The sequence below is a fragment of the Lycorma delicatula genome, chromosome 4 (assembly GCF_047948215.1).
Source record: "Lycorma delicatula isolate Av1 chromosome 4, ASM4794821v1, whole genome shotgun sequence".
NCBI classification, from domain to species: domain Eukaryota; kingdom Metazoa; phylum Arthropoda; class Insecta; order Hemiptera; family Fulgoridae; genus Lycorma; species Lycorma delicatula.
Window position 1 is genome coordinate 5,029,496 of NC_134458.1, and position 17,738 is coordinate 5,047,233.

Genomic DNA, 17,738 nt, shown 5'->3' on the forward strand with positions numbered 1-17,738 from the left:
AGTGAAAGTATCTTTGGAAAAAGTTCCAAAAGTAATTGTGTGTTACACAACGTTAGCGAATACTTACAGGATAATTTTGAATATTCTGAAGAAAATGTAGAAGTCACCCATGAAGAATGTGCTAAAGTAGATGACATCAGACAAAAATGCCAGGAAATGGTGGGGACATTGTTTCCTCATTAGATATAAAACCAAGGCTAACAATTATTTTATTTTGTTTCATTTTTTAACTAATTGTAATTTAATTCACTTATTGTCATATCTATATTTTTGTTTATTATTAACAAAATGAATTGTAAACTTATAAAAAACAATAAATATTTTTTTTTTTGTCTTCAGTCATTTGACTGGTTTGATGCAGCTCTCCAAGATTCCCTATCTAGTGCTAGTCGTTTCATTTCAGTATACCCTCTACATCCTACATCCCCAACAATTTGTTTTACATACTCCAAACGTGGCCTGCCTACACAATTTTTCCCTTCTACCTGTCCTTCCAATATTAAAGCGACTATTCCAGGATGCCTTAGTATGTGGCCTATAAGTCTGTCTCTTCTTTTAACTATATTTTTCCAAATGCTACTTTCTTCATCTATTTGTCGCAATACCTCGTCATTTGTCACTTTATCCACCCATCTGGTTTTTAACATTCTCCTATAGCACCACATTTCAAAAGCTTCTAATCTTTTCTAAAAAAAAAAAAAAAAAAAAAAAAGATACCTCAGATACTCCGATTGTCCAAGTTTCACTTCCATATAAAGCGACACTCCAAACATACACTTTCAAAAATCTTTTCCTGACATTTAAATTCATTTTTGATGTAAACAAATTATATTTCTTACTGAAGGCTCGTTTAGCTTGTGCTATTCGGCATTTTATATCGCTCCTGCTTCGTCCATCTTTAGTAATTTTACTTCCCAAATAACAAAATTCTTCTACCTCCATAATCTTTTCTCCTCCTATTTTCACATTCAGTGGTCCATCTTTGTTATTTCTACTACATTTCATTACTTTTGTTTTGTTCTTGTTTATTTTCATGCGATAGTTTTTGCGTAGGACTTCATCTATGCCGTTCATTGTTTCTTCTAAATCCTTTTTACTCTCGGCTAGAATTACTATATCATCAGCAAATTGTAGCATCTTTATCTTTTCACCTTGTACTGTTACTCCGAATCTAAATTGTTCTTTAACATCATTAACTGCTAGTTCCATGTAAAGATTAAAAAGTAACGGCGATAGGGAACATCCTTGTCGGACTCCCTTTCTTATTAGGGCATCTTTCTTATGTTCTTCAATTGTTATTGTTGCTGTTTGGTTCCTGTACATGTTAGCAATTGTTCTTCTATCTCTGTATTTGAACCCTAATTTTTTTAAAATGCTGAACATTTTATTCCAGTCTACGTTATCGAAAGCCTTTTCTAGGTCTATAAACGCCAAGTATGTTGGTTTGTTTTTCTTTAATCTTCCTTCTACTATTAATCTGAGGCCTAAAATTGCTTCCCTTGTCCCTATACTTTTCCTGAAACCAAATTGGTCTTCTCCTAACACTTCTTCCACTCTCCTCTCAATTCTTCTGTATAAAATTCTAGTTAAGATTTTTGATGCATGACTAGTTAAACTAATTGTTCTGTATTCTTCACATTTATCTGCCCCTGCTTTCTTTGGTATCATAACTATAACACTTTTTTTGAAGTCTGATGGAAATTCCCCATTTTCATAAATATTACACACCAGTTTGTATAATCTATCAATCGCTTCCTCACCTGCACTGCGCAGTAATTCTACAGGTATTCCGTCTATTCCAGGAGACTTTCTGCCATTTAAATCTTTTAATGCTCTCTTAAATTCAGATCTCAGTATTGTTTCTCCCATTTCATCCTCCTCAACTTCCTCTTCTTCCTTTATAACACCATTTTCTAATTCATTTCCTCCGTATAACTCTTCAATATATTCCACCCATCTATCGACTTTACCTTTCGTATTATATATTGGTGTACCATCTTTGTTTAACACATTATTAGATTTTAATTTATGTACCCCAAAATTTTCCTTAACTTTCCTGTATGCTCCGTCTATTTTACCAATGCCCATTTCTCTTTCCACTTCTGAACACTTTTCTTTAATCCACTCTTCTTTCGCCAGTTTGCACTTCCTGTTTATAGCATTTCTTAATTTCCGATAGTTCCTTTTACTTTCTTCATCACTAGCATTCTTATATTTTCTACGTTCATCCATCAGCTGCAATATATCGTCTGAAACCCAAGGTTTTCTACCAGTTCTCTTTATTCCGCCTAAGTTTGCTTCTGCTGATTTAAGAATTTCCTTTTTAACATTCTCCCATTCTTCTTCTACATTTTCTACCTTATCTTTTTTACTCAGACCTCTTGCAATGTCCTCCTCAAAAATCTTCTTTACCTCCTCTTCCTCAAGCTTCTCTAAATTCCACCGATTCATCTGACACCTTTTCTTCAGGTTTTTAAACCCCAATCTACATTTCATTATCACCAAATTATGGTCGCTATCAATGTCTGCTCCAGGGTAAGTTTTGCAGTCAACGAGTTGATTTCTAAATCTTTGCTTAACCATGATATAATCTATCTGATACCTTGCAGTATCGCCTGGCTTTTTCCAAGTGTATATTCTTCTATTATGATTTTTAAATTGGGTGTTGGCAATTAAACTAAATTATTCTTCGTGCAAAACTATAAGTCGGTCCCCTCTTTCATTCCTTTTGCCCAGCCCGTATTCACCCACTATATTTCCTTCCTTGCCTTCTCCAATGCTTGCATTCCAATCTCCAACTATTATTAAATTTTCATCTCCTTTTACGTGTTTAATTGCTTCATCAATCTCTTCGTATACACACTCTACCTCATTATCATCATGGGCGCTTGTAGGCATATAGACGTTAACAATCGTTGTCGGTTTAGGTTTTGATTTTATCCTTATTACAATGATTCTATCGCTATGCGTTTTGAAATACTCCACTCTCCTCCCTATCTTCTTGTTCATCACGAAACCTACTCCTGCCTGCTCATTATTTGACGCTGAGTTAATTACTCTAAAATCACCTGACCAAAAGTCGCCTTCCTCTTCCCACCGAACCTCACTAATTCCTACTATATCCACATTTGTCCTACCCATTTCCTTTTTTAAATTTTCTAGCCTACCAACCTTTTTTAAGCTTCTAACATTCCACGCTCCGACTCGTAGAATGTTATTTTTTAATTTTCTGGTGACCCCTTCCTTAGTAGTCCCCACCCGGTGATCCGAACGGGGGACTATTTTACCTCTGGAATATTTTACCAAGGAAGGCGCCTCCATTATTGCTATGTGAAAATGCAGAGAGCCACATTTTCTTGGAAAAAAAGCAGCTGTAGTTTTCCATTGCTTTCAGCTGCGCAGTACTCAGAGGACTGAGTGATGTTGATACGGCCGTTTAAGTCGTCCTGACTCACGCCCCTAACAACTACTGAAAGAGCTGCTGCCCTCTTTCAGGAATCATTCCTTAGTCTGGCTCTCAACAGATACCTCTCCGATATGGTTGCACCTTCGGTCCAGCTACTCTGTATCTCTGAGCACTCAAGCCCCCTCACCAACGGCAAGGTCTCATGATTCATAGAGGAGGCAATAAATATTAAAAAAATAAATGATTACAAAATCATTAATTAATACATAAGAAATGACTCCTTGGTATAGCTCACTTGGTAAGGTATTGGATTGAATTAGCTGAATTTTTTTTGTTTTTCAGGAAACAGGATATTTTATTTATTTGAAAAAAATTACAATTAGTCTACATATTATGACTGGTCAAAATAAAAAAATCAATTTTTTTTAGCCAAGCTGGCTTACAGTTATGCAATTAATATTTCTTTTCATGATTTTTTATTACTACTGTACATATTCTTGTATTTCTGACAGCAATCCATCTTATTCCACCTCGGAGTTCACTACCATAATTAAAAACATTCAAACTTGACTGTAGTGTCAGATTTGGTCCTAGCTGATATTCTATCAGTGATAGGTTTGTTTTTGTTTTCAACCTGGCAGCATTTAGTTGCTCAATTAAAACAAGGTGTTGGAGTTCTAATATAGACAAATTTTTGGTTTCTTCAGTTTGTAAACGGAACTTCTTTTTCTTTTGCCATTCAGTTACTTTAATCTGTGCAGATGGTAATTCAGAATGTACACTTCATTCTGCTTTTCATGATTGAAATTCCGATCTGCTTTTTTTTAATTACTTACAAATTAATCACCTATAAGAGAATTCTTATCCACCGAAAAAATTCTCCAGTGTTTTCTTTTTAGTAAAAGGTTGCTTTTATTCAGTTACAGTCAAGAGATAATTTATGCTTAAAATTGCTCACTTATTCTGATGAGTAGTCTTATAACAGTAGTTACTTATTTTTATTCAATAGACTCATTAACACAAATTATTAGAAATTAATAAAGATTTTATTATGTGATTATTAGGTTTTATGTTGGTTTAAGTATTTCTTTATTGTAAGTTTTAGTAATTTTTTCAATGGTATTATTAGTGTATAAATACTTATGTATATTTTTTCACTCTTTTGTGTCTTATTATGTATTGTTTGTAAGCTACAAATAAATTCTATTTCTGATGATTACACAAATTTAGAAATTAATAGATGTAAAATTAAATATATTATAAAAATACACATATGTATATATATATATATATAAACAAAATTTCAATTTGATAAACCATCAGATAGTGTTTGAGGGAAACATTGTTGTAAAAATTGCAACAGGTAGCAGCACATGTGTAAATTAATATGCAATTTATCATTATTTTAGTATTTTTATTTTTAGATTTTTTTTTTTTTTAATGCAATAACTGTTGATGCAGGATCTCACAAAAGTACTTTCATGAAAAATTAAGGTGAGGTATGTCTTATCTCAATATTCTGTACTAGGTGGTTTATATTAATAGAATTTAACAGTACAGAAATAATATGAATCATAAAAAGATTAATTTCAGTGAAGTATTACATATATACATATAAATGTACTCCCTTTACTCAGAAGAGTAGTATATACTTGATAGTTCATATTAGTATCTACATGGGCTGTTGCCATTAGTCATTAAAATATCTTAATAGCATGAAGGAAACTGCACCTACTATTGTTTAATTTCACTGATTGGCATTTATTATTTTTTTTTGCATTGGAGGAGGGAAAGTCTGCAACCAGATGCCCAGCAGCCCATACTGCTGGGTGTGTGGGGTTTCCTGTCAAGACAGTGACCCACTAAAACCCTCCCCCTCACACAACGCAGTTATAGAACCACTCAAAGAGTATTGCATCATCACTGTGCATGTCCACAGGCTCACCAGTGCCGACGTCAAGCAACGGCTTCCAGCATCCCCCAGAGTCACCCAGCAGCGGTGATCCAGTTGGACCCCTGCCGCCCACCCCTGAAAGCTGGCCTTCCACCATTACTTTTCACCCAAACACCACCCAATTTTCTCACCTCTTCTGCAAGCTTCCAGGAGAGTACATCTTTTAATCATGCAGCACAGATGTTCCATTTCTCACGCCAGGTCCTGACTCACGGGATTAGTCAATGTGGCCACCACTGGCAGGTGGACACATCCCACCTCTCCTGCCATCGATCAGACATCCTGTTCCTGGTATCTGAGACCTCCATACCATGGTATCTATCTGCCCGCTCTTCTGCCAGCATATCAATTGGGACCATACCGGATATCATGAGGATGGCCTCAAGCAACACCGATCAGTATGTCATGGCCACATGCAGCACAAGTTTTCTATAAGTGCTGTGTATCTTCGTGCAATTAACCTTAACCATCAGATCTTGAAACCATACTGAAGCTGCGTATAAGATGACCAAGGCCACTGTGGATGCTATCAATCTTCTGGAAGTGCTTGGGCCACCAACCTTCCTCATCAACCTAGAGACTACTGATGACATCTTCTCCACTTTGTTGCACATCTCATGAATATGCACCTTGAACCCGCTCATATGATCCAGCCAGACACCAAGATACCTCGCTCTCTCTCTGAGGGGGTCACTTCTATTCTTTCCAACCCAATGGAGATCCATGGGATTCTCCTTCTTCCTGTCATCTGGATCATTTTAGTCTTATGAGGTCCAATCTTGAGCCCTCTAGCTTTTAGCCAGTCTACCACCACCATCAGGGCTCGGTTGGCCTGGAGCTTAACCTTGCCAGCACTCCTTCCCATCACCAAAATGGCAAGGTCATCTGCATAGGTAAGTAACTGCACCTCTGCCGAGACCTTAACGCCCAGAAGGCCATCATATGCCACATTCCATAATAGGGGGCTACTGATAGACAAAAAAAATTTTTTTAATGTTTCTCTAAGTTCATTTCTTTATTGGGTACGTTACAGATCTGTAAATACAATTTTTCTCTCACCCTTAGTTTTAAATAAATTACACTTCAAAAATAATTAAGGGAAAATATAGTTAAAATCTGTAAAATTTATAATTTTGCATGACCTATCTGTGGTAGAATGATTTCGCTGATGCTTTTGTTTTATAAAAAGAAAAGTAGCCTCAGGCACATCCCAAATTAATGTAAAACAGCAATCGGCTAGCATGTTAGTATTCCATTTCCCTTTATAGCTGCTTTTCATCACCAAAATGTCTTGGTGGAAGTATTCACTGTGTTCGCCACTTATGTCTCTGAAGTTATCTGAGAAAAAATTCAGATGTGAGTGGAGGAAATGGAATTTCAAGTACATATTGCATCCCATAGTTCTGTATAAAGTAAGAAGTTGATTAACAATACAAAGTTGATTTACTAATGGTAATTGTCAGATTTTTGTTTGCCAAGAAAATATACAGATGATAAGATGAAGATGTTTACAAACATCTTTAAATGAACCCAGCTGCACTTTCTACAAAAAATACATCATCTTTGATGACATTGAGTTAAATACATCATCTTTGACCAACTCTCTTATTAGAGGACCAACAAATATTCCTTCTTTAATTTTTCCTTCACTTACATTCAGAAATTTCTGCCTGATGTACAAAAATCCAGGACTATCCTTCATTGCTTTTACACAATTTTTCATTAGTCCTAACTTGATGTGGAGAGGAGGTAAAAATATTTTTTTGGGTTCAACTAAAGGCTCATGAATAATATTTTTCCCATTTGGTGTTAAGTTGTCTCATTTCTTCCACTCTTTGGTAACATAATGTTTATCCCTAGCTCAGCTGTCCCATTCGCAAAGAAAACACATGTACATAGTATAGCCTAACTGCTTGCTTAACAAAATACCTATAACTTTCAAATCACTTCATATGTTCCAGCTTTGTTTTTTATAATTTATTTTTTTAAGATTGTCTTTCATTACATTATGACTTTTAAATTAATATCTTAAGCGATTGTTATCGAAGGATATTTGTTATTGTTGTGTATTAGAACCACTTTTAAACTATGCTTGGACAAATCAGTGAAAAGATGCTAGTCTTCAGGTTTATGAACCAATAAGTTTATGATCAATAAAGTACTAAGAAAGTTCTTTTTATCGGCTTCAAAAGCCCGAAATTTTTGTATTATTTTGAAGTAAATTTTAACCTTGCGGTCTTGATCCTAACAGTTCAGCTTGATTTTTTGATAAATTTAAATCCTTAACCAAGTCATTTAATTCACCGTGTGATATAAGATGAGGCTTATTGGCAAATAATTCAAAATCAAAATCATTGTTGTCTTCTTCAGTACTGACTGATTCTTCATCATTGCTTTCGAAACATACATTCGCAGATGGCTCAGGAACTGGAATAATTTCACTGTGAGGTACAGGCTTGATTGCAGATTGCAATAAAGGATATTTTACAGAATGTTTATTTTTAGAAATTCCAGACGCACTTGTTAAACAAAAGTAATAGCAGTTACATGATCCTTTGGTTCACACTAAAACATAGGTACACCAAATGGCCAAGCCTTCTGTGTACCTTTCAGCCATCTTGTTAAATATACAAAACAATTAGTGCATACTATATGAAGAACCCGCGTCTTATCCTGGCCACCAGTTTTACATTGAAAGTATAAATGATATGCTTTTTTAATTAAAGATGTAATGTTTTTTCTATTTGATTTTATGGTAAACTCACCACAAACATAACAAAAGGCATCCACATCATTTACACAATTTTGAGGCATTTTGACAGTGCACTGTTAACAAGCATAGGACAGTAATAAGACTGGAACAAAATTAATTAATTGCTAAATCCAGTGCTTAATACAAACAACACAGCTGTGTTTTCAGCTTCATGTTTTGACCTGCACAGTTATGATTAATCTTGTCCATGAAGGTCACTCTTCAGTATTAGATATGATGTCATGATATGTGACTGCGATATGATTTAATTCTTTGTCTTGTATTATTTATTTATAACTTACAAATTATGTTAACAAAGTAAAACAATAAAATAGGAGCTAACAAAATACAATATAGAAACTTAAAATGCTAACTATACATTGAAAAATGAAATAAATCCTTTAATTAAAACTTTTTTCAAAATTGGTGGGTGATAGAAAGATTCTGCATTCATATTCGTTTTCAGCATCAGAAGATAGATTAAAATCATGTATTGCATGTTAGGAAACAAAAATTATGTTTATCAGTGGAGCCCAGAATTGACCCGGGGTACCCCTTTCTCAATGCTTATGACGACCTCCTCACCCTTTTTGGAGGTGATCAGCATCTCCCCTGTCAGGTACTCTTGAATCATTCTGATCAAGTATGGAGAAAACTTACTGTCCAACAGCAAGTCCAAAATAGCATTCCAACCAATAGTATTGAAATCATTTTTAATATTTACCATAATCAACACTGGTATCTTCTAGTATGTCTAGTCCCTGTTGCAGCCACCTTAGCAATTTCCAAAACTCTGCCTATTGCATCCATAGTGAACTGCCCCTTCCTGAAACCATATTGTCTCTCGTACAGTCCACCAGGCCTAGTCTGCTGGCCAGAAGAGCTTCAAAAACCTTTCCAACCGAATTAATTAGAGATATTGGTCAAAAACCCCTTCCCACCTTAGGCACCATGACAGCATGGCTATTTTCCAGCTACCCAGCATAACCTGACAAGATAAGGCCTGTTTGAATGCCTCAGATAATGACAACTTATAATTACCTTTATAACCACCATTTTTGAGGAGATCTTAAGTTCTGATCTTCCTGCTTCCTTCTGTGGAGCCATATTTATATGTATATACATGGTCCAGTGCATCCTCCTAGCTGAGTACTTCACCAGATTCCTACATGCGAGCACAAACACATTCTCCTCTACTCCAAATACCACATCACTCCTCACATTAATGAAAATGCCTCTTAATACCATTCTTCAACTGCGTGAGTCTCTCCTCATCCATCGAAGAATCCAAAACTAGGACAAAAATTTTCCTGCTTGACCCCTCTGAACACTTCTTCAGAAGCACCTTCGTGGAGGCTGTGAAGGCTAGCAGTTGGCCAGCAGTCAACTGTTCCCCAGTTATTTGGACTCTAACATCAGGGACTGTTTTATAAAGAGAGGCTGTAAAGGCACTCTTCGACTTCGTGAGGTCAAGGATGACCACCACCTTACAATTCGTTCACTGCGTTCACTAAAGCAGGTCTCCTTCTTCTCGACCGTATGGGTATAACATCCCTTCAGCCATCACATCATAATTCATCTAGATCAGAGGTTCCCAAACTTATTTTTCTCATAGACCACTTTCAAAATTTTGCTGGTTCCGGTGGACCCCCTGCAGCTACATTTTTACCATATTTCCAGTCGACGGAAAATGTGAAGATTAGATCTAACTATGAAAATTTGCGTTACGGCTGAGTTCCACGAACTAACAACTTCCAAAAATAAAGTGAGAATTGATTGGTTAATTTTTGATTGACTGTGCTGTGAGTGGATGTCAAAAAAGTAAAGTTGACTAATCAAAAAAAATGCTTCCATCCAACTTTACATTTTTGACATCTACTCACAGCACAAGAAAGCAATCAATTCTCACTTATTTTATTTAGAAAACTTCCCATTCAGAGTGGTAAAAAGCAAAAGAAAAATAGTATATTTTTTTGGGTTGCATTTATTCAAATATGTAATCATTACACTTTTAATTATTATTGTTATCATATTGCAATGTAATATAATAAAATTGTCGTAATATAATTAAAATTAAACATTAATAACGTAATGTAACTTCTACAATGACAATCACAAAATAGTTACAATTTTAATGGGAGGGATGTATTTGATGGATTGACAGCAAATTATCAATATTTGGCTTCAGTTTTGTTAGGAATAAGCGCAAATCTCCCTGTTCTGTGATATTGAATCTGCTCCTTTTTTCTGATAAAAGGTTTGTAATGACACTAAAACTTTTTTCGACAAGATATGACGAGGGAAACGCTATCAAAAGCTTTCTCGTAATTCCCCACAGTCCAGGATATTTTTCTGATATTTCTGCCTGCAGCCAAAATGTTTGATACCCTCTTTTAAATTTCACCTTCAGCTCCTCATTAGTGCTAAGCTCGAGTAGCTCCTCTTGTAATATCACATTCTCCACTTCCGTTTCATCAAATGGATTTATGATCCATGGTGGTATTTCCATCGTCAGAATATCTTCAAATCTGATTTTGAAGTCATCATGCAGGGCAATTAAATGTTGAACGTATGTCTGAATATCCTCATCAAGGCATTCTACCTGTGACAAGTTTGAAAACTGGGAAAATATGCGCCGACTAATATTTTGCTTCATAAATTTCAATTTTCCAAGAAAAGCTGAAATTACACCCTTTGTTTTTATTAAATTGAGGCTGTCCCCTTGTAATTATAAGTTAATGTCATTAAATTTTTTGAACAAATCTGTCAAATATGCGATGTCAGCTTTCAAAGTGATCAGGTTTTCTTTTAAATCTGAATCTTTACCTTCCAGAAACTCTAAAACTGATTCAAAAAGTGAGTAAAATCTTGTTAAACATGCACCTTTCGACAACCAGCGTACTTCAGTATGTAAGAGCAATCGTTGGAAGTCTTCATCATTTTCATCGCACAATTGGGCAAATAAACGCGTATTCAATGCATTGCTTCTTATCTTGTTAACAGCATTAATTACAAGTTGAAGCGATTGGTGCAATCTATCACTCAGATTTTTCGCTACTAGGTGTTGTCGGTGGATGACACAGTGAATTGGAGTTACCTCTGATATAATTGTTTTAAGATGGCTTATAAACCCATGATATCACCCGACCATGGCAGGAGCTCCATCTGTCACCTTATTGTGACTAACCTTCCTTTCAGTCTGAGTGGCACAATCCGCCTGTGACGGCTTCTCCTTCTTATGTCTCTTTCTTATGAAGTCCCCGACCAAATTAGCCAGCTCTTTCTGTACTTGCTTGAGTGTCTTACTGGTGTTTTTTTTCTACTCCCATCCTCAAATTCCTTAGACACCATCTGGAGTCGGCCAATGAATCAAGAATGTACATAGCCTTCACTCTATCCATTTTAAGAGCCTTCTTGGGGGTTTCTGGGCTGTCTTGCTCTGCCCTCTTCACACCATTTTCATCTCCTTTCTTTGTCAGCAGTTGTTTTGCTCCCTTTTCAACAGGCTCAGTGGCCGCTGTCGCCTTTTGTTGTTGAACTGGCACACTCTCTCCCCATGTTGGTGATCTCACCAGCACCTTGGACAGTTTAAATATGTTTTCCTTATCCATTTCACGTTCTCAAATCACACCCAGTACTGGGAGGAAAAAAACACCAGTCCTGTATATAGACATAAATAAAACAAAGTCGAAAATAAAGTAAAATAAATCAATATAATTACAATTTATAATATCACCAACAACAGTAGCTTTACTTGCAAGCTATGTAATAGCTTATACACCTAAGCTAAATAATAGTCTCTGTTATAACCTGCCTTCTTGTTTACCACTAAAATATAAATTAATTTACCTCTAAAAATGTTCCAATGTTATCAACGTAGATAACGAATCATTGCCTGCTGGCAATAAAGCTTTAAAACGCAAAAATTGCTAGGTCGTCCGTTATCCAAAATCTTCAAATATATATAAGACACATCCAATTAATTAACCACCATACTTGCCAATGTACAATCCAGTAAAAATCCCGCAAAAACCAATCAAAAACTCAACACACGGAGTGACAAAGACCACGTCTTCACGCAACAAAAACTCCCAGTCGACTCTGATTGGCATTTATTAAATATGGTTTTGTTCAGTGTTGCTCTATTATAAGGGTACAAAGCTACTCTTTTATATTCAGGATTTTATAATCTGTACTAGTGTAATTTTCAGTGTCATAATTGATGAGTCCTTGTTCACATTGTTCACATGCTTTCTCTGTAAATAGGAAAAAAATCCTGAACTTGCTGTTAAAGTTATTGTTTTTATGTTATTTTATTAATACAGTTTTATCTTTGTAAAACTATTTTTGTGAACACGTATACAGGAGTTAAAGTAAAATTAAGAAGGCTGGACTGTATTTATATAAGTGAAACATAGTTGTACTAATTGTAAACAATTAATAACTATCGACCTACCACTATCACAATAGTGAACATCACTAAAAATAAAAGTGATATAGACTTTTGTATTATTTTCATGTTTTGTCGTACAGTTCAAAAAAATCATCTTACAATTCTGTGTTTATAAAGAAAGTAATGAAAAGGTAATAGTATATAATAAAAAAAAATCATGATTTACTAATGATTAAATTGTTGAATTTTATTTTACAAAATAAAAGTAACTTTTGGAGCTGAAAAAGGAGTTTTATTATCTTCAGTTAGAATTATTCAAAATCATTTCAGTTACATTGTAGAAATTTAAATTTTAAAGTACTTCTTTTTGATATAAAATGTATGTATAGTTAAATTTTTAAATTACTACAACCTTTACTTGCAATTGTTATTTTTTCTAAAACTAGTTACCTTAAGGAGAATGTGCTACCATTAGGTGCAGTTATTAAATAGTAAACTTCAACATATAAATTTTATTCATCTTGCATGAGTATGATAGGTACAGCCTTATATTTTCTCAATAAACCAAAAAACATTCATTTTCATTCCTGAAGGGTGTTCACAATATGTTCAAATACGTAATGAAAACTTTATTAATACATAAATTTTATATAGCCTTGTCCCCTGCTGGCAATACACTATTCTATATATTTCCTGGAATGTGCTTTTGGGGATGGCACACAGCTGTTGTATCATATTTTCTGCAAGCTTGCCTGTGGCTTTAAAATTATATCCTTTCAAGGCTACCTTCAAGTTGGGAAATAAGAAAAGTCTATTGGGGCCAAGTCTGGAAATTAGATTGGATGAGGCACAACAGTTGTTTTATATTTTGCCAGGTAATGGTGGATAAGAAGTGGTGTGTGAGCTGGTGCATTTTCATGGTGTAACATTCAATTCCGGTTTCCCACAGCTCTTACTTCTCTATACAGTATAGTTTAAATACTGCAGGACTCCTTGTTTACTGTTTGATCATGTGGAATGATTTCATAATGAACTAATACTTTCCAGTCATAAAAAACCATTGACTTCCTCTTCATGTTTGACCATCTTATTAAACTTTTTGTGGTGAGGATGATCCTTTCTCCACTCTCTGTGATGATTGCGTCAGGTTTCCACAACATAGTCATAAATCCCAGTATCATCAACTGTTATAATATTTTCCAAAAATTTTCACGGATATGGTCAAGAACTTTGATAATTGTTAACTAATTTTAACATGATTCTCTTTCTGATAATTGGTCAGAAAATGTGGCATGAATTTTGCAGAGATGTGATGCCTGTTAAATTTTTCAATTAAAATTGTTTGCCATTATCCATACTGGTACCTGCTTTCTCAGCAGTCTCTTGAAAAGTTTGGTGACCTTTGTGAACTGCATTAATGTTATCATCATTTGTTGATGTGGAAGGTTGTTCAGGTCAGGGATCTTCTTTGGTCATCGTTCTGCACTTTTTAAATGAATGAATCTTTTGTAGCTCTGCAATTTGCTCAGATAGTCCTCTCCAATTGCTTGCCAACGGATTTTAAATGTCTCTGAAAATCTTACCGCATTAGAAGCAAAATTTACGTCATAAACCTTGTCTTTCAAGATCTTTCATTTTCACATTAAAAATTTGACCAGAGGTTAGTACACGTTTAAATAACTGTGCGTAAATGTACCTTCCAATATTCAGAACTTATGCTGCTGGATCATTAATGTATTTTAATAAATACCTTGTTAATGTGATATGTAATTTATAACAGATTTAGATACATTTTAATATTGTATTATTAGTAACTTATTTCACATTGTTGAGGTTAATTTTGATGTACATGTACATTATTTATATTTTAAGAAGTATTATATTAAAGTATTTTATATAGATTCACATTTAAGTTACATCTTTAACTGAATTGAATTGACTATTAATGCATCTTTTACTGAACAAATTAATTAACATTAGTATTATAAAGACAAAATATATATTATAAAACAGCTGTTATATCGGTTAGATTAACATATTTATAAGTCTTACATATGTAAGAAGAAAAGAGTTACATAATTTGTTTATCATTAATAAAGGAGGACATGAAACTGAAAAGTACATGTGTTTACTCCAACTTTTGTAGCCTGAAAATTAATAGTGGTAGCGTGACATATTAAATGGCATTGTGTTTCTGAAAGTTGGCACTAACCAGTACCATTTTGTTGGAATGTTCTCTGTGTACTAGTCAGTGCAGTATTACAAAAGTTTTAACTTTTTCACTGTACCTCATACTTTACATAATTTTTTCACTAGAAAATGCAAACAAAAAAATTATACCATTTTAGTCAAAATAGATTAAAGGTGTATATCATATTATTATCGATTGCTTTTCTTAATTTACAGATTGTTATTAATCTTAATAATTTTTTATTCTAAATGTTTTATTTTTTTTTGTAATTGTTACAGAATTACCGCTATTTGAGAAGCAGCCTACTGATATCCGTGTATTTCTGGGCCAGAGAGCTCATTTCAGCTGCCTGGTTGATGTTAAGCCAAATGATAAATATTCTGTTACATGGCTAAAGGATCAGCAGCCCCTTGTCCTAGATGAGACTAGGATGCTTATTCTTCCCTCAGGTTTTGATCATTTATTTTTTAATAATTTTTTTTTTAATTCTGATTTGTTTTCTGTTATTTCAGTGGTAGGCAATTATTATCATCGGCCTTTCTTTTGTTTTCCAATGTTTCTCTTAACTGAATAATTGTCTAATTTTAGTTAGTACTGTGTAAGTAGTGTTTTCTATATTATGGTTGTTTTCATCAGCACAAAATTTAAAATCTTAAAAGAAGAGTTTCACTGCTTAATGGTGACTACTGAACTGCAGTAAAGAAAAAATTAAATATTTAAACTAAGTGACAGTGTGTAAAGATTAATATAAGTAGGATATTTTGTTATTAGTTGGCTGCTACACTGTAAAATTTTATGAAGTAACTGACCTCTGACCATACTAAATTAGTAAAATTTTATATATATTTTATATAAACTAGGGATTGATTTAAATTTATTAAAAATGGTAATAAAAATCCTTAATCCCTAATTAAAATCTTATACACTTAAAATTCCTAATTAGTATCAACTATATTGTTAAAATTAATTCATTCATCAAGCTTTATGAAAATAGATTATGCGAACATTATGCCATACATATTAAAACAGATAAAAATCAAGATAATGGCACTGATTTAAATAAACAAAGCCATTTAACTAAACGCCCTTTTGCTTAAATTTTTAGATGGAATACAAAAATAACATGAAAATGAAACACATCTTAGCAGTTATTTACATATTTAACATTAATTATGTATAAAAACATAGAAAATACTTGCTATGGAAAATGGTGTCGCTCATCTACATATTAAAATTCAGGTAAATAAAATTTTCTATTAAACAGCTGATATTTCTAAGCTATTTTACTCAATTTCAATAAATACAAAATAAAAATAAAAGTTACTCCAAACAATTCTATAAAATGCCTATTTTAAAAAGTTATTGTTATTTACAAATAATGTAAGCATAAAAAGTGTAAAAATCATGGAAATTATAACAAATACTTAAGTTGTATTTCTGATGATAGCAATTTTTGGTAAAAGAAAAAATAAATTTTTCTTTTGTTTAGAAACCAGTTGTTTTTATATCTATATGTTTTATTCAACATTACTGAAATCTTCTAATCTACTATATTTCTTCAGATATTTTAGATCAAAATTAAGGTGTAGAAACACGTAAAGAATTCAATGTTAGTTAGATGTCTGGCGGCAAAATACAAGCATATAGAGTGCTTCAAAATTAGAACTAATAAAACTTCTTAGTAATTGTTAACGAAATGCGAGTTGGTTATATTTCCAACTGTATTACAGTGGTTCATCATTTAAAAATAATCCATACTTTCTGTCTGGTTATTCTTTCTCCCTCTCCCTCCCTCACCATCTCTATCTCCCTCTCCCCCTCTCACTCTCTTTCTCGCTTCAGAGAAAATTTAGCTCTTCTGGATGGTTGTAGACATTGCATCTGGTGCAAAGTATATATTACTGTTACCAGAATCGATCAGTATTGTTGATTAATATTGCTTTATTATATTTGTGGCATATGAGATTGTATTTAATAATTCAATAGAAATAATTTTTCTCTCCTTTTAGGTTCATTAGAGATAGATGATGTGCAGAGCTCCGATAAAGGTATTTACCGTTGTAATGTAACAGGTCTCGCTGGATTTGCTCTAAGTGAAAAAGCCACACTTGATATAGATCTTGACTTAGGTAAGATTAAAATTTTTTTTATATCTGAGTGATTCTGTATATTGAATAATTTCAGCAGTAATTTAATTAAAATCACTATATAACAGTAAAGATGGTACAGCTTGCCCTAAATGTATAGTGGTCTAAGGGGTGCGATGTCAGATACGACTAAGTTTTCAAAGATGCTTTAAATTTTATTAAACATGCTTTCTAGTGCGTCACAATTAATTTTTGTTGGCAGCCTCAATATACACTGCGTAGTTAATGTAAAAAACTTTCAAGTGCATGGATTCATCATTGCTTATAAAACTATCAGGTAATGCACTACCATTATTATATGTGTGTATATGATACAGTATTTTATAACGTAATGAAACCATAGCTTTTTGTATGAATTGATAAGTCTGTATTTAGTTTGATATTCTGGTCTCTTCCTAGTTGATCTCATCATAATCTCTTTTGTCATAATGCGTTAAAGTACTAGATCTTTCTTTTTTAGCCTTTGTCACTATAAATTTTGTGAATAAAATTTAAAGTGTTTTTAAGCTCTCCTTTTTTGTTAGCCTCCGAAACCACTGTAAGTTATTACTTCAGAGTATGAGTAAGGATAATATGTGTGAATGTAAATAAACTGTAGTCTTGTAGAGTCTTAGGTTGACCATTCCTGAGACGTGTGGTTAATTGAAACCCAACTACCAAAGAACACCAGCATCCATGATCTAGTGTATTCATATCCGTATAAAAGTAACTGCCTTTATTGGGATTTTAACCTTAGAACTCTCGGCTTTGAAAACAGTGTTAGTAAGCTACAAAAGGAAGCCATTAAATATAAAATAGAAACATGTAGGCGATCTTTTAAAAACCTAGAATTAATGATAGCTCATTCATTATTTATTTATTTATAAAGAAGCCACAACTGTTGTAGGCAAAGAGA

At 33.6% G+C, this 17,738-nt stretch overlaps 1 protein-coding gene across 4 annotated transcripts in view; it reads left to right on the plus strand.

Moving 5' to 3' along the window:
* The window catches only part of fra (neogenin protein frazzled), a 223,663-nt gene that overhangs the window by 36,630 nt on the left and 169,295 nt on the right, over positions 1–17,738 (plus strand). For all 4 annotated transcript variants that reach the window (XM_075362193.1, XM_075362192.1, XM_075362195.1 and 1 more), the window contains exons 4-5: positions 14,975–15,145; positions 16,706–16,825. In XM_075362193.1, coding sequence (XP_075218308.1) covers positions 14,975–15,145; positions 16,706–16,825 — 291 coding nt within the window. The remainder of the gene's footprint in view (positions 1–14,974; positions 15,146–16,705; positions 16,826–17,738) is intronic.